General features: G+C 47.4%; 1 protein-coding gene across 2 annotated transcripts; it reads right to left on the bottom strand.

Annotated features, from left to right (window-relative positions):
• Nucleotides 1-12: 12 nt before the first annotated feature.
• Nucleotides 13-24,006, bottom strand: DDX27 (DEAD-box helicase 27). Of its 2 annotated transcripts, XM_002747633.7 has the most exons (21): nucleotides 23,881-24,006; nucleotides 21,021-21,167; nucleotides 19,953-20,012; nucleotides 19,537-19,702; nucleotides 17,975-18,018; nucleotides 17,767-17,853; nucleotides 16,749-16,854; nucleotides 15,182-15,355; nucleotides 13,458-13,608; nucleotides 10,974-11,073; nucleotides 10,671-10,812; nucleotides 9,293-9,446; nucleotides 8,458-8,539; nucleotides 8,175-8,352; nucleotides 6,397-6,503; nucleotides 6,111-6,213; nucleotides 3,465-3,559; nucleotides 3,246-3,369; nucleotides 2,765-2,852; nucleotides 2,059-2,133; nucleotides 13-1,936 (listed from the first exon to the last, which is right to left on the bottom strand). In XM_002747633.7, exons 1-21 carry the CDS (start codon nucleotides 23,971-23,973, stop codon nucleotides 1,918-1,920), a joined length of 2,295 nt encoding a protein of 764 aa, XP_002747679.4. In that variant the 5' UTR covers nucleotides 23,974-24,006; the 3' UTR covers nucleotides 13-1,917. The 2 variants fall into 2 exon arrangements, with proteins under 2 accessions (XP_002747679.4, XP_078228036.1); XM_078371910.1 differs by lacking the exon at nucleotides 17,767-17,853.

Here is a 24,006-nt window from a genome sequence, read left to right as displayed (position 1 = left end):
CAGTGGCTGTGATTTTGTTTTTGTGATACAGGATTTTTATTTAGCTGGTAAATATCATTTTTACCCATGGTAAAAAAACATTTCTTCAACCTGTACAAAGGGGTATACTTGAAGTTTCCTTCTCCAGAAGCAAACCCTGTTCATTTCCTGAGTCCTCCCAGAGATAATTTATGCACATGCAATACATATCCCTTGGGGCCGGGCATGGTGGTTCTCACATCTGTAATCCCAGCACTGTGGGAGGCTGCAGTGGGCAGATCTCCTGAGCCCAGGAGTTCAAGACCAGCCTGGGCACCATGACAAAACCCCATCTCCACAAAAAAATACAAAAATCAGCCAGGTGTGGTTGCTCAAACCTGTACTGTAGTCCTAGCTACTCCAAAGGCTGAGGTGGGAGGATCACCTGAGCCTGGGGAGGTTGAGGTTACAGTGAGCAATGATCAAGGCACTCCTCTCCAGCCTGGGCAAGAGTGAGACCCAGCTTCAATATAAAAAGTACACAGTTCCATACTTGGCTTTTTTAGCCTAATGACCTTTCTGTAAAACGTATTAAGACAGTAAGTCTGAACTGGACTCCATCACACAGTTGTGCCATCATTTTCTGAATTGGACCCTCTGTTGGTGACTTAAGTGCACCCTGAATGAATAGCTTTGAACACACTAGTATCTAGGGTATGTGCTACTGGATAACACCATTTTCAAGCTGGGGGTGGGGCAGTAAGTACTCCCTGAAATTATAACAAACTATACATACTTTTCCCAGGTGGGCCCCACAGCCTTCATCTCATTCTGAGTCAGAAAAGAAGAACCAACATTCTACCAGGCATGGTGGCTCATGCCTATAATCCCAGCACTTTGGGAGGCCAAGGTGGGTGGATCACCTGAGGTCAGGAGTTCAAGACCAACCTGGCCAACGTGGTGAAACCAGTCTCTACTAAAAATACAAAAATTAGCCAGGTGTGGTAGCAGGTGCCTGTAACCACAGGTATTTGGGAGGTTGAGGCAGGAGAATCACTTGAACCTGGGAGGCAGAGGTTGTAGTGAGCCGAGACTGCATCATTGCACTCCAGCCTGGGCACAAGGGACTCTGGTTTTTGCAGCAAGTAACTAACTGACGGAGTCAAGGCTCCTTCTGTCTTTTGGGGCTTCTGTTTCTCCAGCAGCATTTCCACAGTAGAGCAGTAAGAGGTGGGATGTGGGTTCAAGTAGATGTTAGTTGAAAACCTGAATTCCCAGCTGTGCAAATCTGGAACGTTAGTCTTTCTAAGCCTCTGTTTCTTTATTGGAAAAATGGGGATATCACTGCCTGCCTCACAGGAAGGAGTGCAGTGAATTGACTGGATTCTCTTCAGCATACAAAATACCTGGTGCATGGTTGGCATTTATGCTAAAGTACTCTTGTTGATGTTTTAGAACTAAGCTATCATGTAGCTCTTAGTTCTAGAATATCAACAAAAGATAACTTTTCTTAAGAGACAGGAGAGACAGGGTCTCACTGTATTCCCCAGGCTAGAAGAGACCTTCTAACAAGAGTTTTCCTCACTCCATAACCAGTTCCTCTACAGGCATAAATATTCTGCATTCCAACTGTATGTGGCAGTACCAGCCTAGCAGACTGTGGGCACAGGAAGAGAGTAATAAGATAATACACTTAGATTGGTTTCTCTTCCTCCGAAAAAATACCTCCATTTAGTATAGTCATTATAGGAAAGCTAATCAACAAGAAGGGAGATTGACAGACATCCTTAGGAAAAAAGCTACATATCACCACCACCCAAACTTTTTTTTTTTTAATGCACAAATGACAGGCCTAATTTTTTTTAAAAACAAATGGAGAAACGACAGACCAGCCAAGATAACTTCCCACGGGGAAGGGATTTAAGGGCTGCCCCCATGAATTTCTTCAGGTCACAACAGCTACTTCCTCCTCTTGTATCTAGAAGAAAATCAGAGAGTTAAGACCAGAATGAGGATGGAGAAGCTCCTTTTCCATGAAAGGTTTTTATCTCTAATCCCAAACAGCCACAACCTGTGGCCCTCCAAAACGGCCAGCATCACCTGGATTTAGATTTAAAGTTTCCTCCTCGTCTCTGGTGGGGTAAGCCCAACTGTTTCCTTTCTTCAAAGGAAGGGCTGTGAAAAAGAAGATGAGATGCTGAAACGAGCAAGCTGTTGAACAAATCAGTATTGTCTCACCCCACCCTACCCAGCTTCCACATGAAGCAGTGACATCTCTGGCATGCATCATTTTCAGGGCCCAAGTTCTAAGCCTTTATGGGTTTCCACCTGACATGTGTTTTTGGAATTCAGGGCCCAACTTTAAAATGAGGTTGGAAGAGGCCCTTCTTATGTATATACAACCTCTTGAGAAGCTTAGTCTGCTCCTACCCCAACCCTGGGCTGGGGAAAGTGGCATGGGACAACACATGCCTGAGAGCAAGCCAGGATTCTCTGGGGTTCTGTAGGATGGAACTTGAGATGAAAGAGTTATCACTCCCCTGAAGGAAAGCTCCATTTCTGAACCCAACAATGTACTATTTCACCTCAAAGGCAGGAACAGTGCTAGCTTAACACCCCTCTCCTATTCCCACCTTGGGATCCTCAGGTGGCCTTGAAAGGGGTGGGGGGTGGAGAACAGACAGGTACCCTTGAATTTACATATTATAAAGCTATAGGTATGTGAGAACTGGGAATAGGGAAGGAGGGAGGAGACTCATAGCTTCCATTAGAATACCACGGGCTCCCTGATGACTTGAAATCCTACCCAGCTCGATACTGTTTCAGGGCCTTCTTGCTTGTGTTGGTGAGTTCTTCATCAAATACAGATTTCTTCCCCTGCTTTTGCTTCTTGGCTGTGCACAGAGAGAAGGGGTTAGATATGGTTCTCTTTGGCCCAAGCTCCTAAATCCCCTTAAGTTCAGGGTAATTATTCCAAGTTCAGTGGATGCTCTGGCATCCAAAGACTATCTGCAGTCTATCTTCAACAGCTCCTCCAAGTGGCAGCTGGTAAGGACTTAGGCTCCAGAGTGAGAAAAGCTGGTGTTCAAATCCTAGTCCTCACCACCCACAGGGTCACTACACCCCTTAGACCAATGGAGGACAGCTCCAATTAGTATGTACACATTCGTACATACTAATTACCCAAATAATGTGGGCTATTGTCATCATCCCTCAAATTTTCTCCCTGAGCACAGGTTTCAGGGAAAACCTCCCTACAAGCTCCTTTGAGCTCCCCATCCACCTACCAGGGCCTCTCACTGGCTCCTCCTCGGGCATTGCTCGGGCCCGCTTGGCTCTGCGATTCCTCTTGGCTACCCGTTCAGCAAACATCTGCGCCTTGAGGATTTCAAACTGAGACCTTTCCTCTGCCTGGGGGAAGAGGGGAGGGATGAGTGTGGAACACACCAGGCTACTCTGACCCATCCCACTGAGTGGACCCAAACTCCAAAAAAGAGGCCACTCACTGTCATCTCCCCCTTTTTTTTGGCATCCTTCATAAACTTCTTCCTTTTCTTCTTTCCTCTTAAGGCCAAGTCAAATTCCTGCAGAGCTTTGGCAACTGGGATGAGAAGAAAACAAAAGATTTCAGGGATAATTTTATCTTTTTTTAAGCTTACAATAAGTGCTCATATTTTAAATTGGTACATAACAATTTAAAATGAAAAGCAGCAAGCACTTCTTGGCCAGGCAAGCTGGCTCAGGTCTGTAATTCCAGCACTTTGGGAGGCCAAGGAGGGTGGATCACCTGAGGTCAGGAGTTCAGGACCAGCCTGGCCTGAAACCCTGTCTCTACTAAAAATACAAAAATTAGCCAGGCATAGTAGAACACCTGTAATCCAGCTACTTGGGAGGCTGAAACGGGAGACTTGCTTGAACCTGGGAGGCAGAGGCTGCAATGAGCTGAGATCGCCCTACTGTACTCCAGCCTGGGCAACAAGTGAGACCCCATCTCAAAAAAAAAAGAAAAGCAGCAAGCACTTCTTCCACTGATTACCTCCATTTCACTAAATAACATGCTTTTTTGACTATTTCTCAATCCATTTAAGATACTCATTATAAACCTGCTGCTATGAAAAATGTAGATTTAGGTCACTTATACCACTTTACTCACCAGTACAGTTATAACTCTATTTCTATCAGAAATGTAACATATATATACCCTTATTTTGTCCCATCAAATATAAATAATATTTCTAAAACTGCTGGTATACCTTCTAGGAAGGTAATTTTGCAATCTCTAACAAAACTAGAAATACAAATACACTCTAACCCACTATTCCACTTTTAGGAATGAATCCTGCAAGCCATATATATATGCTTGCTTAATTGTAAAAGGGCCTATGTACAAGGTTATTCACTACATGCCTTGTTTGTAATGACAAATGATTGTTTTTTGGGGTTTTTTTATTTGTTGGTTTGTTTGGAGACAGGAGTCTCATTGCTGCCCAGGCTACTATAGTGCAGTGGCAGAATCTCAGCTCACTGCAACCTTGACCTCCCCAGGCTCAGGTGATCCTCCTACCTCAGCCTCTCAAGTAGTTGGACTATAGGCATGCGCCACCACGTCCGGCTAATTTTTTGATTTTTAGTAGAGACAGGGTTTCACCATGTTGCCCAGGCTGGATGGCAAAGGACTGTAAACAACCTAAATATCCCTCAACAGAGGATTAAATAAATGATGATTGGCTGTGCGCTGTGGCTCACACCTGTAATCCGAGCACTTTGAGAGGCTAAGGCAAGCAGATCACAAGGTCAGGAGATCCAGACCATCCTGGCTAACACAGTGAAACCCTGTCTCTACTAAAAATACAAAAAATTACCTGGGCGTGGTGGCACGCACCTGTAGTCCCAGCCATTTGGGAGGCTGAGGCAGGAGAATCGCTTGAACCTGGGAGGCAGAGGTTGCAGTGAGCCGAGATCATGACACTGCACTCCAGCCTGAGCGACAGAGCAAGACTCCGTCTCAAAAAAAAAATCAACTCATATGATGGAAGAACATGAAGCCATTAAAAAAATAAAAAGGGCAGCCATATATGGGCCTGTATAAAACATATCTTCAAAACTGAAAAAGGCAAGGCACAGAATAATGTGGACTAATAAGTGTTTTGGGTCCTTTTTAAAGGGAGATGGAGAGGAAATCTATAAGTATTTCCTAACCTTAAAAATAAAAGTTTTATTATAGCTTTTTATATATAAATACACACACACACACATAACAAAACTTGCCATTTTACCCAATACTAAGTATACAATTCAGTGGCATTACTTAAATTCACAACATTGTACAACAATCACCACTATCTGTTTCCAAAACCTAACAAGGAGGCTACTCACCGTCATCATCCCAAACAGAAGCTCTGCAGCCACTAATAACTTCTTCCCCTCCTTCCCCTGGCCCTAAGTAATCTGTAATCTCCTTCTGTCTCTATGGAATCTGCCCAGCAAGGTATCTCACGTAAGTGGAATCCAACAATATCTGTCTCTTTGTGTCTGGATTATTTCACTTGGCTTAATATTGTCAAGGTTCATTCTTATAGCACTTATCAGAACTTCGTGGCTAAATAATATTCCATTGTGTGTGTATACACCCCCCTCAATTTTGTTTATCCATTCACCTATTGATGGACATAGTTTGTTTCCACCTTTTTACTATTATGAACAGTACTTCAAAGAACACTGGCATCTAAAGTATCTGTTTGAGTCCCTGTTTGCAGTCCTTTACAGCAGCGGTCCCCAACCCCCAGGCTGCATACCAGTACCAGTCCATGGCCTATTAGGAACCAGGCTGCACAGCAGGAGATGAGCGGCAAATGAGGCAGCATTACCACCTGTGCTCCTCCTCCTGTGAGATCAGCAGTGACATTAGATTCTCAGAGGAGCACGAACCCTACTGTGAAGTGTGCATGCGAGGGATCTAGGGTGTGCACTCCTCATGAGAATCTAATGCACCTCCCACACCCTGAATGTGGAAAAATTGTCTTCCACAATACTGGCCCCTGGTGCCAAAGAGGTCGGGGACCCCTGCTTTACAGTACAGAACTAGGAATGGAACTGCTGAGTCCTATGGGGTAATTCTGTGTTTACATTTCTGTGGAACCTCCCTCACTTACTTTTCTCCTTCTTCCTCTCTTCTTTGGTCTGGAACCAGCTCCTCTCAGGCTCTTGAACCACTGCCTCCTTCCCCTTCTCCAGGAGCCGCTTTGCTGTATTGATCTGTAGTGATAACAAAAGGATGCCTGCCGTGAAACCTGTATCTATTAACACAGGAAGCCACTGCCTGCAAATGCCTGGGGCTCTGATGAAAGAAGCATTTCAGAAGGGCAGCACCAGCAGGGACACAGCTGCAGCTTGTTTATTGATCAGCCTTGTGAACAAGATCCTGCCTCACAGCCTCACCTGAGCTTCTGATTGCTGCATCTCTTTTTCCTCCGCCTCTAGCTGCAGAACTGCATACACATCTTTCTCCATTTTCTCAATCTTGTCCCGGAATTTGAGGACAACATCTCAAAGGGAAAAAATTAAAAGGATTTAAAAATAAGGGTAGGCTGGGCATGGTGGCTCACACCTGTAATCCCGGCACTCTGGGAGATTGAGGTGGGAGGATTGCTTGAGCCCAGGAGTTTGAGGCCAGCCTAAGCAACATGGCCAAACTCTGTCTCTACAAGAAAAAAAGGCCAGCACGGTGGCTCACACCTGCAATCCCAACACTTTGGGAGGCTAAGGCAGGTGGATCACCTGAGGTCAGTTTGAAACTAGCCTAGCCAACATGGTGAAAACCCGTCTCTACCAAAAATACAAAAATCAGCCAGGTGTGGTGGCACATGCCCATAATCCCAGCTACTCGGGAGGCTTAGGCAGGAGAACTGCTCACACCCAGGAGGTGACGGTTGCAGTGAGCCGAGATGGCACCACTGCACTCCAGCCCAGGCAACAGAGCAAGACACCATCTCAAAATACACCTAAATGCTATCACTGGTGAGCTCTTTGACATGGAATTACATTTTTGCTTTTTAAATTTACATTTCCAACAATAAATATGTACTTTTTATTTCATTTTTTAGAGATGGGGTATTACAATTTTGACCAAGCTGGAGTGCAGTGGTGCCATCTCCATCATAGCTCACTGCAGCTTCAACCTCCTGGATGTATGTGATCCTCCTGCCTCAGCCTCCTGAATAGCTGGGACTACAGGCGCACACCACCATGCCCAGGTAATTTTTTCTTTTGAGAGACAGGGGTCTCACTATATTGCTCAGGTTGGTCTCGAACTCCTGGCCTCAAGCAACCCTCCTACCTTGGCCTCCCAAAGTGCTGGGTTATAGGCAAGAGCTACCATGCCCAGGCTAAATATGTAATATTTTATAACTTAAAAAATTTTTAAGGCTGGTGGCTCATTACTGTAATCCTAGCACTTTGGGAGGCAGAAGTGGGTGGATTGCTTGAACCTAGGAATTCAAGAGCAAAACAAAACAAAACAAAATACTTTATTTTTTAATTTTTTTAATTAATTTTTATTTTTTGAGACGGAGTTTCGCTCTTGTTACCCAGGCTAGAATGCAATGGCACAATCTTGGCTCACCGCAACCTCTGTCTCCTGGGTTCAGGCAATTCTCCTGCCTCAGCCTACTGAGTAGCTGGGATTATAGGCATGCGCCACCATGCCCAGCTAATTTTTTGTATTTTTAGTAGAGACAGGGTTTCACCATGTTGACCAGGATGGTCTCGATCTCTTGACCTCATGATCCACCCGCCTATGCCTCCCAAAAAACAAAATACTTTAAAGAGGACATGCTTTATAGGACCCCTACAGATCAGAAGAACAAAATCAATGAAAGGACCCAAAAGGAATGAGTACTGATCTCTGAATTCCTCCCACCAACAGTAAGGGGAGAAGGAGGTTATTGAGAATTCTGCCCCAAGCGACCTTCTCTTCCCAATTTTCCACCTAAGTGGAGAACTGTGTTTACAATTCTGTCATTATTCCCTTCTATACACAGGAGGCAAGCTCAAAGAGGTGAGGCCAAACCTGCGCAGGGTCACTCCACAAGGAAGCAGCAGGGCTGGAATTCAAATCTGGCTCTGAACTGTAAAGCACCCGCTCTCAGCCATCGCACTCTCTGCCCTTGCCCTGCCCACCGGAGCCATTCTGCACTGCCACAGAGGTGCCTGCTCACCTTGGGGAAGTATCCTAGCCTTCACAGGGGCCTTGGCAGCTTTTACAATCTCCTTCAGCATCTTCCGCTCATCTTCTCCCACCAGAGAGACTGAGCGCCCAGCCCTGCCGGCACGAGCTGTTCGCCCCACCCGGTGGACATAATGTTTGATGGTATTAGGCATTGTGAAGTTGATTACCTAGAAGGTCAAAAATGAACATCAGTCAGGTCTGGCAGGGGAAGAGGGGTGCGAAGAGGCAAAAAGACTTCCACCAAAAGTCCAAGGAAGATAGAGTCTGCTCACCGTTTTGACCCCCTCAATGTCAAGTCCACGGGCTGCCACATCAGTAGCCACAAGGATGTCAATCTGTTCATCCTTAAAGCGCCTAGAAACAGTCACAAACAGCTGTTTATCCAGACACCTCCCCCAATAATGCTCCACAAGACCCTGAGTCAGCAGAGGACGGAACAAGGCATTAAAATGGAGATACATTCTAAATGTGAGCACATGGGATATTTACACCCACTTTTCAACAACCAATTATGCAGAGCAAACATAGTTCTGTCTGCTAACGGCATGAGCAAATGTCTCAGTTTAAATCAGTCTATCTTTAACAAACACCTTTCAGCACTCCTCTGATGAACAAGGATAGGTGGAGAGTTCTAAAGGGTTCCTCCTTGCCAACCACCCCTATGCCATTCTCTGAGGATTAAACAAGAAATCACATGGAAAGCACACAGCACAGTGCCTGGTAAAGTAGATGCTCAAGTCATGGCTGCTGACTTTGACTCTAAATCTTGTTCAGTCAGACCCAGGAATGTTCACCACTCTCAGGAAGCTTCAGGGAGGAGACCATGTGCTGTCTTTCCAAGCCAGCTTCCTCTGTGGCCCCACACAACAGCTCCCATGCTAGGGACAAGCATCCAAGGGCATGAGGGTCATCTCTGACTATGAAGTCAGAGTTCTAAATGCACCTAAGACATGACCTCACAGTGGTTAGGTTAAAATGTTCAAGGCCAAGATCATCCTATGTGTCTCCTTCTAATGCTCTAATAGAATGCTCAGGGTCCTCTTCTTCCCTCTAACTGCTCTGCCCCAGAAGGATGGTGGGAGCCTCGGTCCCCACCCCAAATGTTACCGGAGGGCCTCCAGCCGCTGCATCTGTGACAAGTTGCCATGGAGCTCACCGACCTGCAGCCCCATGAGCCCTAGGAGGATGTGCATGCGGTGGGCCTGCTTCTTGGTCTGTGTGAACAGCATCACATGGTCAGTGAAGGTTCTCGTCAACAGAGCTGGCAGGAAGAGAGGATTGAGTTGGCAGCTGTTTCTAGGCTCTTATTCAACATGTACCATCTCCTCATCCACAAGGTGTGATCACTGTGCCTAGCACTAGAGAGACAGGCACTGTCCCTATCCTGTGAAACTCAAATTCCAGGGTACAGAGATACAGAGAAGCCAATTCCTGGGGGGTAAAAAATGTCATAAGACAGAGTTCAGGGAGGAGGGTGAAGCAGCTAAGGGCTGGCCTCTCTGAAGAGGTGAGATTAGGTTCAATGACAAGGCAGATGATCCATGGGAAGATCCAGCGGAAGATTCTAGACAGAGGAAATGGTAAACATGAAGTCCTGGAGGCAGGAACAAGCTTAAAATGAGAAGTACAAGCAGGCGGCCAGGTGTGGTGGCTCACACCTGTAATCTCAGCACTTTGGGAGGCCAAGGAAGATAGATCACTTGAGGCCAGGAGTTCAAGACCAGCCTGGCAAACATGATAAAACCCTGTCTCTACTAAAAATACAAAAATTAGCCCAAGAGTGGTGGCAAGTGCCTCTAATCCTACTCAGGAGCCTGAGGGACAAGAATCATTTGAACCCAGGAGGCAAAGACTGCAGTGAACCAAAATCATGCTGCTGCACTCCAGCCTAGGCAAAAGAGCGAGAGTCTGCCTCAAAAAAGAAGAAAAAAAGTACAAGCAGGCGAATGTGGCTGGAGCCATAAGCAAGCCTCCACAGCTGAGGACCCAGGCCACGCACCGGCCAGGCCTGAACAGTCCTAAAATACTCACTAGGATGTTTGGATTTTAGTCTAAGACCAATGGAAGCCACCACAGGGTGTTCAAATAAGGACGTAACAAGTATGAATGTCTTCTGTAAGCAATCATCATAAATGCTCTGCCATGCAGTCACAAAGGGCCAAGTGGAAGAGGAGAGCTTGAACTAGAGGCTGTGCAACGATCCAGGTGACAGAGGACAGTGGTCTGGACTGAGGGGCACAACCGCAGCTGGTGCCAAGTGGTTGGGAGTTGAACAGGACACAAGGAGGATTGGTTAGGTGATAAAGCAAAGGAAGGACCCATGGAGAAGTGAGGCAGCAGATGATCAAGAGTGCAGTGCAGCCTCTGCGCTAGGAAGACTGGACAGCAGAGGCACAGGGGCAAAAACCAAGCACTTCAGCATGGATACCAAGAGCTCAAGGAAGCTGACCGGCCCACCCTGCCCAGGCTCGCCCTGAGCTTCCACCTGCCACAATGGCTTCCCGGTCTCCTTCCCGATTAGGCCGGATCCGGATGAACTCCTGCCGTAGGAAGGGAGCCACATCCGTGTTGCTGTTCACAAATATCCGGACAGGATTCTTCAAGGAGACAGAAGCCAGATCTTTCACCTGCCAAGCACAAAGCTGGGTTTGCTCTGCTCTCTGTGAGGTGGTAGGGAAGGAGGCAGCAGTGCTCACCCTAGGCAAACCCCCTCAAGCCCAGCCAGGGTCCTCTACATGGCCCCCTCCATGCGTACTTCCACCCGCTGCAGAGAAGTCCCTCAGTCTACCTCGTCTGTCATGGTGGCCGAGAAGAGCATGGTCTGGCGGTGGTGGGAACACATTCGGATGATCTCCTTCATCTGCTCCTCAAAGTACTCATCCAGCATCCTGGGAGCAAGGAAAGACATGGCAGAAATGGGTAGAGAGCTCTTCAGTCACAGTGAAGGACACAGGATAGCATACAGGCTGCTGTTCTGTTGTCACTGGTTACATTCAGGATTCATCTATTTTATTATTTTATCTTTTCACCAAGAATTATTATTTTGCCACATTTGCTTTGTCTTTTTGTGGCAAGTTGAGGCGTTGTAACACCTTACCAAAAATATTTCAGCACGCAACTCCTAAGGACTACAACCTTCTCTTACAAAACTACATCATCAACACACCCAAGGCTTGCGAGTGGGTAAATCTCTAAAGTACAGGCCACATTCAAATTCCTTCAACCGGCCGGGCGCTGTGGCTCACGTCTGTAATTCCAGCACTTTGGGAGGCCGAGGCGGGCGGATCACGAGGTCAAGAGATTGAGACCACTCTGGCCAACATGCTGAAACCCTGTCTCGACTAAAACACACAAAAAATTAGCTGCGCATGGTGGCGCATGCCTGTAGTCCCAGCTACTTGGGAGGCTGGGGCAGGAGCACTGCTTGAACCCAGGAGGCGGAGGTTACAGTGAGCCGAGCTCACAACACTGCACTCCAGCCTTGAGCCTGGTGACAGAACGAGACTCTGTCTCAAAAAAAAAAAACCCCCCAAAAAATTCCTTCAACTGCCTCCAAGTGTCTTTTTGTTTTTTTTTTGAGACAGAGTTTCACTCTTGTTGCCCAGGCTGGAGTGCAATGGTGCGATCTCAGCTAACTGCAACCTCTACCTCCCGGGTTCAAGCCATTCTCCTGCCTCAGCCTCCTGAGTAGCTGGGATTACAGGTATGCACCACTGTGCCTGGCTAATTTTGTATTTTTAGTAGAGATGGGGTTTCTCCATGTTGGTCAGGCTGGTCTCAGACTCCCAACCTCAGGTGATCCAACCGCCTCAGCTTCCCTAAGTGCTGGGATTACAGATGTGAGCCACCACGCCAGGCCATGTGTCATTTTATAGTTGCCTTTTGTTTTAGTTCAAAAACCAAAGTTCCTGCCTTACTGCTGGCTGCCACATCTCTTTAGTCTTCCTGCATCTAGAAAAGCCCCTCAGCCTGGGCAACGTGGCAAAACCCCATCTCTACAAAAATGAGCTGGTGCTGGGCAAGGTGGCTAATGCCTAAAATCCAAAATCTTGGGAGGACAAGTGGAGAGGATCACTTAAGCCCAGTAGTCCAAGACCAGCCCGGACAACATAGCAAGATCTCATCTCTATTTATTTAATATAAAATAAGCCGGGCATGGCTGGGCACGGTGGCTCACGCCTGTAATCCCAGCACTTTGGGAGGCCGAGGTGGGCAGATCACAAGGTCAAGAGATTTATACCATCCTGGCCAACATGGTGAAACCCTGTCTCTACTAAAAATACAAAAATTAGCTGGGCGTGGTGGCACTTGCCTGTAGTCCCAGCTACTTGGGAGGCTGAGGCAGGAAAATCACTTGAACCCAGGAGGTGGAGGTTACAGTGAGTAGATATCATGCCACTGCACTCCAGCCTGGTGACATAGCGAGACTCCATCTCAAAAAAAAAAAAGAAAGAAGCCGGGAATGGTGGCATGTGCCTGTAGTCCCAGCTATTTGCAGGGACTGAGGTGGGAGAATCACCTGAGCCTAGGAAGTAGAGGCTCCAAGCTGAGGAAATGGCAAATACAGAGGCTGCAAAGTGGGGGCGTGTAGACAGGCAGTGCCCATAGGCGAGCTGCGGGTTGTGAAAACCAGAGCGGAACAGCTGGAAGGATGGAGCTACCGTTCCTTCAGCTGGTGAAGAGTCAGGGAGGGGCATCAGGATCACAGGCAGTTGAAGGGCCAGCAGCCTTAGCATGCCCTGGGGCTGTCTGCAAGCTCCTTCCCCTGCCCTACCTCCAGCCTCAGTCCAGTTCAGGAAGAGCTCCTTCTGTTCAGTCCTGGAGCAAAGAGGTAAGCAGATGGCACACGTATGAGGAACAGAGCTGGGGGTTGGGGAAGAGAGGGAGTCCCTGAGGCAGTCACTGAGGCCCTGGTGGGAGCCGTGCTGGCACTTCCACTTCCTCCCTCCTCAGCTCCTCCACACCATATGCCTATGTGCTTATCTCCCATTTACAAACAAGAAGAGATTTTGTTTTGAGAATCTAAACATTTCCAAATCTCTTTAGGAAGTGGCAGAGCCAATATTTGACCAGCCTTATCACTTGACCACCATAATAGAGAGAAAGAAAAAACAGGAAAACATGGGCTAATGCTGGACTAAGGCCCAAGCACAAGCGGCTGATCTGTTACCATGCCCAGAGCCACAAAGACTAACATGGTGTGGCAGGTCCACATCCCGGTTGTGGGCCTTGGAACCCCAGAGTGCCCTGGGCCCCAAGCTGTGAAGAGCACCTGTCAGCCTCGTCCAGGATGAGCACCTCGATGCTGCTCAGGTGGAAGGAAGGGCAGTTGTGGAGGTGATCAATGAGCCGGCCTGGGGTGGCGATGAGGATGTCAGGTGCTGCCCGGAGAGCCGCTTCCTGAGACTTCACGTCTAAGCCGCCTGCAAAGAGGACAGAGCCCCAATCAAGCGGCCAGGTCAGCTGTTCATGGGTGTTGACTGAGCATAAGCCACTGGCCAGGCTTCAGGCCAGATACAGAGGAAACTGCAGAGAGTAAGGCTAACAAAAGGCCGGGCGGGGCGTAGTCCCAGCACTTTGGGAGGCTGAGGCAGGCGGATCACCTGAGGTCAGGAGATTGAGACCGGCCTGACCAACCAAGCCGGAGAAACACCATCTCTACTAAAAATACAAAATTGGGCATGCTAGTGCATGCCTGTAATCCCAGCTACTCGGGAGGCTAAGGCAGGAGAATCGCTGAAACTCGGGAGGCAGAGGTTGCAGTGAGCCAAGATCGCACCATTGCACTCCAGCCTGGGCAACAAGAGCGAAACTCCCTCTCAAAAAAAAGACAAATAAAGGCCCAAGTACATGGGTTTCCCAATATAATGGGAAAAACAGATTATGTAATTACAACTGTGGTAAGTATAAAAATAAAAAATGTTAATGACACAAATGCAATTCAGAAGAGAATGCATGGGCCGGGCACAGCGCCTCATGCCTGTAATCCCGGCACTTTGGGAGGCCAAGGCAGGTAGATTACCTGAGGTCAGGAACTCGAGACCAGCCCAGTCAACCTGGCAAAACCCCATCTCAACTAAAAATACAAAAATTAGCCAGGCATGGTAGTACATGTCTGTAATCCCAACTACTCAGAAAGCAGTGGGAGAATCACTTGAACCCAGGAGGCAGAGGTGGCAGTGAGCGAAGATCATGCCACTGCACTCCAGCCTGGGTGACAGAGGGAGACACCCTCTCAAAAACAAAGAAGAGAATGCCTGAAGCATCCAAGGACTAAGAGAAGCAGCTGCAGAAAGTGATGAAGTCGGTTACAGGGAGACAAAGATCACTTCTGACTTTAACTGTACAAGGATGGCAAAATGCAGGCTCCGTAACATTATATAACTTCATCAGAAAAACGCTGCCCCAAATAATGTTTCATTCATTATTCTCATGAAGCAGAAATTATATCCCAAATTTGTTCAGTACCAAGAAAAAAATGTTCATAGTTTTCAGGTTTCATTTGTCAAGATTGGTTAAGTCTCACCTGCCTAAAGCACTATGAAAACATGTCTTCCAGGGCAGGGCACTGTGGCTCATGCCTGTAATCCCAGCACTTTGGGGGGTTGAGGTGGGTGGATCACAAGGTCAGGAGTTCAAGATCAGCCTGGTCATTATAGTGAAACCCCATCTCTACTAAAAATACAAAAATTAGTCGGGTGTGGTGGCACGCACCTGTTATCCCAGCTACTCAGGAGGCTGAGACAGGAGAATCAGTTGAACCCGGGAGGCAGAGGTTGTAGTGAGCAGAGATCACCCCTGCCTCTAGTCTAGGTGACAGAGTGAGACTGTCTCAAAAAAAAAAGAAAGAAAGAAAACATGTCTTCCAGTTTTTAAGTGGATTCAATCAATACAAAGGCCTATCCTGGCACCTGTCACCCACAGATGGCAGGGCACATCCATCCTCCATCCCACCACGGTCCCTCAGGGGCTGGCAGCCCTTGGCCAGAAACTTACCCACAGCCAGGCAGGTGGTGATGTTGCAGAACTGGGCCAATTGTCTGGTGACAGAGTGCACCTGGATGCCCAGCTCCCGAGTGGGAACCAGCACCAGCACACGGGTGACTGGACCCCGGCGGGGTTTGTAAATCAGACGCTCCAAGACAGGAAGGGCAAAAGCAGCAGTTTTACCTAGAGGGAGGGGCAGCAAGGAAGCAACGAGAAGATGTTTGGTTCCCTCCAGGGTTAGGTTTTCACCAGAGCACAGAAAAACTACATACCTGGTCAGGGGAGATGAAGGAACTTAGTTTTCACAGAATATTTTTTCTGCTTTCAATTCACATGGTCAGGCTCACATATATAATCCCAGCACTTTGGGACGCCAAGACGGGTGGATCATCTGAGGTCAGGAGTTCCAAGACAAGCCTGGCCAACATAGTGAAGCCCCAACTCTACTAAAAATACAAAAAACTTAGCCGGGCACGGTGGCAGGAGCCCGTAATCCCAGCACTTTGTGAGGCTGAGACAGGAGAATCACCTGAGGTCAGGAGTTCGAGACCAGCCTCGCCAACATGGTAAAACCCCGTCTCTACTAAATACACAAAAATTAGCCAGGCATGGGGTAGGCACATGTAATCCCAGCTACTCAGGAGGCTGAAGGAGATCGCTTGAACCCAGGAGGCGGAGGTTGCAGTGAGCCAAGATCACGCCACTGCACTCCAGCCTGGGTGACAAGAGCAAAACTCTGTCTCAAAAAAAAAAAAAAAAAAAAATACAGCCGGGTGCAGTGGCTCACACCTGTAATCCCAGCACTTTGAGAGGCTGAGGCAGGTGTATCGCTTGAGGTCAGGAGTTTGAGACCAGCCTGGCGAATGTGGTAAAACCCTGTCTCTACTAAAAAGACAAATATTAGCCAGGCATGGTGGTGGGCACCTATAAACCCAGCTACTGGGGAGCCTGAGGCAGGAGAATCATTTGAACGCAGGAGGCGGGGGTTGCAGTAAGCCAAGATTGGGCCACTGCACTTCAGCCTGGGTGACAGAGTAATACTCTGTCTCAAAAAAAAAAAAAAACTAATCCTTCAGTAAACTGAATGAACTCTGCAGTCTAGGAAATACTGTGATATCACTGCCAGTTTCCTGGTTTTGACTTTATCCTACAGTTATGTGGGATGTCACCACTGGTGAAGCATTCGAGAGACCTTATACACTATTTTTGCAACTTGCCATTGATCTACAAATACTTCAAAATAAAAGTTAAAAATTTAAAAGTTTTTACTCTCTCAGTTGTAACAGTATATCTTTCTAGTGTTAAAAAAAATGTTATGGCCAGGCCTAGTGGTTCATGCCTGTAACCCCAGCACTTTGGGAGGCCAACATGGGAGGATCACTTAAACCTGAACCGAGGAATTTGAGACCAGCCTGGACAACAAAGTGAGGCTCTCATCTCTACAAAATAAAAAATTAAAACAAAATGGTTGAAGAAACCAAGAATATTTAGCAAACCAGCCTTTTGCTAAGTCAACCTAAAGCCCTGCCCTGGGTAACACCCTTCTGCCCACCCCGGGTCCCTATCCTTTTTTAACCTGTCCCAGTGGCTGCACAGGCACAGATGTCCTTCCCCAACAGACCCACAGGTATGCACGCCTTCTGGATCGGGGTGGGCTGCTTGAAGCCCATGGCTGTAATGGCCTGAGGAAAAAAGACTGGGTCAGACAGGGTTGAGCAGGGGGAGGTCTCAGCATAACACAAACAGGGCAGGTTTCCAGACAAGTAGTAACCACACCAACCCCCACCAATCATTGATTCCACAAACATTCACGGAGCACGTACTACGTGTGAGGTGCTGTTCTAGACACTGAGGACACAGCAGTAAATAAAAGAAATAAAAATCCTGCCCTCGGGAATCTTATAGTCTGGTAGAAACAGACCAAAAACCAAAGACACATCGTATGGAGATAAATGCCATGGAAAGCTGTCAGAGGGGTGGGGTGGGGGGCGTGGGGGAGTGAGGTTCACAGTAGGGCTGCCCAGGAAGGTCTCACTGAGCAAGGAATAAAGTTGAACCCTGAAGGAAGTTAGAGAGCACCCCAAAAGATTTCTGGAAGTCTTCCAGGCAGAGGGAACAGCAAGTGCAAGGGCCCTGAGGAAGAGGAGGCCTGACCTATTTGAGGACCAGCAAGGAGGCCAGTATGGCCAGAGCAGAATGAGTGCCTGGAGGTGTCATCAGAGGGGGACAGAAGGGGCAGCGCCTTGTAGGTCAATGTAAGGACGTGGGCTTTCAAGCCAAGTGAGACTGGGAGGGACTGAAAGACTTAAGAGGAGGGACGTGATGGAACTCATTGCTTAAGAGTTCTCTGGCAACTCTGTGGACAAGAGAGGTGAGGGAGGCAAAGAGAGAAGCAGAAAATCCAATTAGGGGTGGCTGCAATAATCCCCTGGTTGCCAAAATAAGCCACTACTGGCCAGGCACAGTGGCTCAAATCTCAGCACTTTGGGAGGTCGAGGCAGGAGGACTGCCTAATGCCAGGAATTTGAGACCAACTTGGGCAACATAGGAAGACCCTGCTTTTGCAAAAAAAAATTTTTACAAGAAGCTGCTACCTTCAGAAGAGGGCGGGAAAGGTTCATGTCCTGAAATGAAAGGTTTTCATCATACTGAGATGCGTCTTCAAAAAATCCTCCTGCTTCCTATACCAGAATACCAAAAGAGAGATGAGAATTCAACAGAAAGGGCCAAGAAAACCAAATGACCTTAAATGCCTTCCGGGTTGCCAACACACTGCACAACGTCCTGCAGGCCCAAGCTCACCTGTCCTTTCTTCTTCTTTTTCCGATCCTTTACTTTGAGTGTATCTATGGAGAAAAATATAGCTGATGAGCATGGCTCAGACTTACAACGCACTTGCATTCTGCTGGACGCTGTCCTAAGTGCCAATGCCACACATCAGCTTCTGAAGAGTGACCATCATCAGCCTCATTTCACAGATGAGGACACTTTGTGGCAGTGTGGTGAATGACTTGCTTAAGGTCACAGAGAAAGCTAACCCAGTGACTCAGGTCCAGAGACCAGGTTCTCGACCACTACACTGTATTATGATGCTTTACCACATATTTCTGCAAGAAATACTTATTCAGGTGGTCACAGTGGCTCACACCTAAAATCCCAGCACTCTGGGAGGCCGAGCCAGGTGATCACCTGAGGTCAGGAGTTCAAGACCAGCCCGACCAATATGGTGACACCCCATCTCTACTAAAAATACAAAAATTAGCCAGGTGTGGTGATGTATACCTGTAGTCCCAGCTACTTGGGAGGCTGAGACAGGAGAATTGCTTGAACCCAGGAGGCAGAGGTGGCAGTGAGCCGAAATTGTACCACTGCACTCCAGCCTGGGCGACAGAGTGAGAATTCATCTCAAAAAAAAAAAAAAAAAAAAAAAACTTATTGAGCACACGCTATGTGGCTAGTGGCTAGACCCATCTGAATACATCACCCCAAATGAGTTTGTATAACAGAGGCATCCAGCAGCCGCGTGGGGCTAGATGGGAAAAGAGTAAACTACCTACAAAGTACAGAAACCCAAACAAAATCCCAAGAGAAAAGAGAACCTAAAAGAAAGGATTAGGCAGGCACAGCGGCTCACGCCTACAATCCCAGCACTTTTGGAGGTCGAGGCAGGAGGACTGCTTGAGTCTAGAAGTTTGAGACTAGCCTGGGCAACAAAGCAAGACCTCGTCCCTACAAAAAAAAAAAAAAAATTAGCCAGGCGCAGGGCCATGCACCTGTAGGCCCAGCTACTTAGGAAGAAGCTAAGGCAGGAGGATCACTTGAGCCCATGAGTTCAAGCTTTGCAGTGAGCTACGACTGAATCACTGCACTTCAGCCTGTGAAATCACATGTGTGTTTTGTTTTGTCTTGTTTTGTTTTGTTTTGTGACAGGTCTCATTCTGTGGCCCAGGCTGGAGTACAGTGGCAAGATCTTGGCTCTCTGCAACCTCTCCCTCCCAGGTTCAAGTGATTCTCGTGCCTCAGCCACCTGAGTAGCTGGGATTACAGGCGCATGCCACCACACCTGGCTAATTTTTGTATTTTTAGTAGAGATGGGGTTTTACCATGTTGCCCAGGCTGGTCTTAAACTCCGGACTTCAAGCAATCCACCCACTTCAGCCTCCCAAAGTACTGGGATTACAGGCCTGAGCCACCACGCCCAACCAACATCTCTTTAAAAAAAAAAAAAAAAGAAAGGAGTTCAATGTAGCAGACAGAATATCTTAAGATGAACTATGCAGAAGAGTGGAAGAAACTCTACAAAGTCACGGAGGATGCCTTCTGATCTCCCGTCCTGTTACTGACAACTCCGCCATAACGTCTACCTGCTTTGGTGAGGATGTTCTCATCAGCCGACGAGTAGTCGGTCTCTGAGTCTTCATCTTCTGAGCCTTCCTTATTGTTCCCTTGAAGGTCTTCCTGCTCTTTTGGTTCAGAGCCCTCCTTTCCTTCTTTCTGCTTCTCCAACTTCCCAGACTTGGCTTCTTTATCCTGGGGAAAAAATTAAAGCGAGGGTCATGACAAACTTCTACAAATCCAGAACCTAAATAGAGCAATAGGAAGTTCTCCAGCCTGAATGGATGACTGTGGGGATTCTCAGTACAGATTCACAGCAAACACACAGAAGAGCGCGTCTGGCCCAGCCACCCCCAGCTCTGTAAGGGCTTCGAGAGAGATGCTGGGGTCGCAGTGAGAGTAAAGCATGGGGCGTAACAACGCAAGTAGCCACTTTTCTTCTCACCTCTGTTTTCTTTTTCTTTCGAATTTTCTCAATCTTCTCATCTAATGTAGTGGCTGCTCTCTGCAGATAAAAATAAAGAGGTGAAAAAAATTTTCATTGAAACATCGAATAAGAGAACAAATACTTCATAATTAATTTGAAAAAGAAAAATTTGTCATTCTCTGAAAATATGTATATATATACATACATATATATTTATATATATGTACATACATATGTAAATTTTAAAATCTCCTCCAGATGATCTTGAAAAGGCAATACTGGTTTATTTCAATCAGAATAAGGACTAGCAGAGCCTAGATTAAACTGTTCTGGACAGGCAATATTTCTCTTTGAAGCATATGAAATAGAAAATAACTTGGATGCATCTCCTAGTTTAACCAGATTCACAGAAAGCCATAAACTCTTGGCAAACAAGCAGATGACAATGACATTTGTGGTAGCTTTGGCTGTGCTGTGTGGGAACCAGGGACCCTGCACAGTGACACCACAGGACACCACCTGGCAAGTGCTTATACTCTGCTTAGAAACAATCAAGATGATGAGTCTTCCCCAGCAAGCAGACTTGGACAAAAAAAAATTACAGTGAGTCATTTGTGATCTGTGTGCCCATCTCATCAAAACTATACCAGATATTTTATTTTTTCTGAGACGGAGTCTTGCTCTGTTGCCCAGGCTGCAGTATGGTGGCGTGATCTCAGCTCACTGCAACATCCACCTCCCAGGTTTAAGTGTTTCTCCTGCCTCAGCCTCCTGAGTAGCTGGGATTACAGGTGCACAACACCATGCCTGGCTAATTTTTTGTATTTTTACTAGCGATGGGTTTCAGCATATTGATCAAACTAGTCTCAAACTCCTGACCTCATGATCTGCCCACCTCAATCTTCCAAAGTGCTGGGATTACAGGTGTGAGCCACCACATCTGGGCAGACACCAGATATTTTCAAAGGAGTTCTCATATCTACTGAATGTAAACAGATGATCAGTCAGGTCAGGGCTAGGCCCTGAAACCCACTGTCCAATCTTACTAGCCCAAGGTCTGGAACTGTCCATCAGTGCCAGTCTCACCTTCTTCTTGAGTTGGCTCATGACATCAGCCAGGGCCCAGCTGCCATCGTACGTCCCTTCCTTCTCGGTGAAAACAAAGTCAGGGTTGAAATCAGCACTGCGGTTCTTTCCCAAGGCTTTCTGTCGTCTGCCCAGCACAATGGGCCCCTGGGAAAAGTAAGAGACAGAGTGACTTTGGGGCAGAGATGAAGAACAACAGAAAGGAAGAAGGGCCAGGCTTGGTAGGTCACACCTGTAATCCCAGCACTTTAGGAGGCCGAGGCAGGAGGATCATTTGAGGTCAGGAGTTCATGACCAGCCTAACCAACATGGTAAAACCCAGTCTCTACAAAAAATACAAAAGAATAGGCCGGGCGTGGTGGCTCACGCCTGTAAACCCAGCACTTTGGGAGGCCGAGGAGGGTGGATCACGAGGTCAAGAGATCAAGACCATCCTGGTCAACATGGTGAAACCCCGTCTCTACTAAAAATACAAAAAATTAGCTGGGCATGGTGGCACATGCCTGTAATCCCAGCTACTCAGGAGGCTGAAGCAGGAGAATTGTCTGAACCCAGGAGGTGGAGGTTGCTGTGAGACGAGATAGCGCCATTGCACTCCAGCCTGGGTAATGAGCAAAACTCCGTCTCAATTAAAAAAATAATAATAAAATTAAAAATAAAAAAATTTTAAAAATACAAAAGAATTAGCTGGGTGAGATAGTGCACACCTGTAATCCCAGCTAACTCAGGAGGCTGAAGCAGGAGAATCGCTTGAACCCAGGGGGCAGAGGTTGTGGTGAGCCGAGACTGCATCACTGCATTACAGCCTGGGGGACAGAGCAAGACAACGTCTCAAGAAAAAAAAAATAGGAAGAAGGAAATGAGAGTCACATCTCTCTCAGCATCTGATAAATCAAGCAGACCAAAAGTGAGTAAATCTATAGAAAATTTGAACAGCACAATTAAGAAGCTTCATCCCAGCCAGGTGCAGTAGCTCGTATCTGTAATCCCAGCACTTTGGGAGGCCGAGGTGGGTGGATCACAAGGTCCCAGGAGTTCAAGACTAGCCTGGCCAAGATAGTGAAACCCTATCTCTACTAAAAATACAAAAATATAGCAAGGCGTGGTGGCACGCGCCTGTAGTCCCAGCTACTCAGGAGGCTGATGCAGAGAATTGCTTGAACCTGTGAGGTGGAGGTTGCAGTGAGCCAAAATCATGCCACTGCACTCCAGCCGGGGCAACAGAGGAAGACTCCGTCTCAAAATAAATAAATAAAGCTTCATCCCAATGAAAATATACAGAACACTGCATTTCTCACTACAGAATGCATACAGAATCAAAAAAAAAGTCAAATTCATAAAAACGGACAGTAGAATGGTGGTTGCCAAGGGCTGGGATGTGATGGAAATGAAGAAATGTTGGTCCCAGGGTATACACTCTTCAGTTTTGCAATGTACAAGTTCTGGGGATCCAACGTACAGTATGGTGACTACAGTTAATAACAATGTATTGGGCCAGGTGTGGTGGCTCATGCCCGTAATCCCAGCACTTTGGGAGGCTGAGGCGGGTGGATCCCCTGAGAGGTCAGGACTTCGAGACCAGAATGGCCAACCTGGTGAAACCCCGTCTCTACTAAAAATAGAAAAAAAATTAGCTAGGAGTGGTGGCGCACGCCTGTAGTCCCAGGTTCTAGCGAGGCTAGGGCAGGAGGATCCCTTGAACCCAGGAGGTGGAAGCTGCAGTGAGCCAAGAGCGTGCCACCGCACTCCACCCTGGGTGACAGAGCAAGACTCTATCTCAAAAACAAAAAAATGAAGTAAATGAGACTGATGTGTTGGTCATGAAGAGGAGGGCCATAAGAAATGAAAGTCAAGGTGGAAAGGACAAGATCGTGAAGGACCTTGAAAACCATGGGAAAGCAGGCTGCAGAGTTTTAAGCAAGGAAGGTCTCTATGTGACTGTATCACAAAGAGATCCCTCTGCTGCGAAGCAAAAAATGCATTGGAAGAGGACAAGAGAAAGAGATGAAGATGAGGTATGTTTGGACTGCAAGTGTGCACGTGTGTAAGCATGAGATGGCAGTGGCCAGAGCTAGGGTGGGTACAGCGAGAATGGAGAGAGGAGAGAGAAGCTTAAGAGTGATTCATGTGCTAGCCTGCAGAGTACTGGAGGCGGCGAGGAAGAAAAACCTGTCAAGAACAACTCTAAGGTTTCTGGCTTGAGAAGGGAACAAGGTAACAGTGAACTGAACACAAGTTCAGCCTCGGAGGAGTTGAATTTGTAGAGGCTGTGGGACATCCGAATAAACCTATCAAGTGGACAGATGAGAGTGCAGAAGGGACAACATCTGGGCTGAATGTTTGAAGGGCAAGCACATTTTTCAGAACACTGATCCCTCTTTAACTGCCATATTGCTTAATGTCTGCAAGTCCCCACATCACCACGCTGCAGGAGACTGTCACTCATCTTGTTCACTGCTACGTCCCCAACGATTAACACTGGGTCTAGCACGCGTAAGTATTCAATAAACACTGGCTCGATGAACATATGACAGACAACCATGGCTCCCTGAGCAGAAACCAGGGCTGACTTCAGCTCTCTATGGCTCTTACACAGGACGTGGTTAAATACCTCTTCGGTGAATGGATACTGAGTTCAACATGGTGACAGGGAACAACACAGCCAAATAAGCAGGCGGACGTGGAGAAAAGCTAGTGGCGGGAAAACTGAGGAAGATCTTGGGGTCCCGGTGAAATCCTTTTTGGGAAACTTCCCGGACTGGCTGGCATAGGATGATGAGGATTCGGAGACAGGGACCTGATTAATCCTGGGGAAGGGAAGCAGTCAAAGAAACCCAAAGGACCAGAACCGTACTCATACCTCCTCCTCCTCGTCACCGGAGTCAGACTCGGGCTCCACTGGCACCTCGTCATCCTCGCCTATGGTGCCGATTAAGCCGAGCTCCGCAAGCATGTTGTCGCAGAAGCAACTTCCGGAAGCGAGCAC

This window comes from Callithrix jacchus, chromosome 5, assembly GCF_049354715.1.
Source record: "Callithrix jacchus isolate 240 chromosome 5, calJac240_pri, whole genome shotgun sequence".
Taxonomy (NCBI): domain Eukaryota; kingdom Metazoa; phylum Chordata; class Mammalia; order Primates; family Cebidae; genus Callithrix; species Callithrix jacchus.
Note: the sequence above shows the minus strand (reverse complement) of the source record. Positions and strands in the feature narration are given on the sequence as shown.

Coding starts and splice junctions, on each gene's coding strand:
- DDX27 (XM_002747633.7), bottom strand. CDS start 23,973: ATGCTTGCGGAGCTCGGCTTAATCGGCACCATAGGCGAGGATGACGAG. Junction 21,168..23,880: donor CCGGTGACGAGGAGGAGGAG/GTATGAGTACGG, acceptor TACTTTTCCCAG/GGGCCCATTGTGCTGGGCAG. Junction 6,504..8,174: donor GGCTAGGATACTTCCCCAAG/GTGAGCAGGCAC, acceptor TTTCCCTTTGAG/ATGTTGTCCTCAAATTCCGG.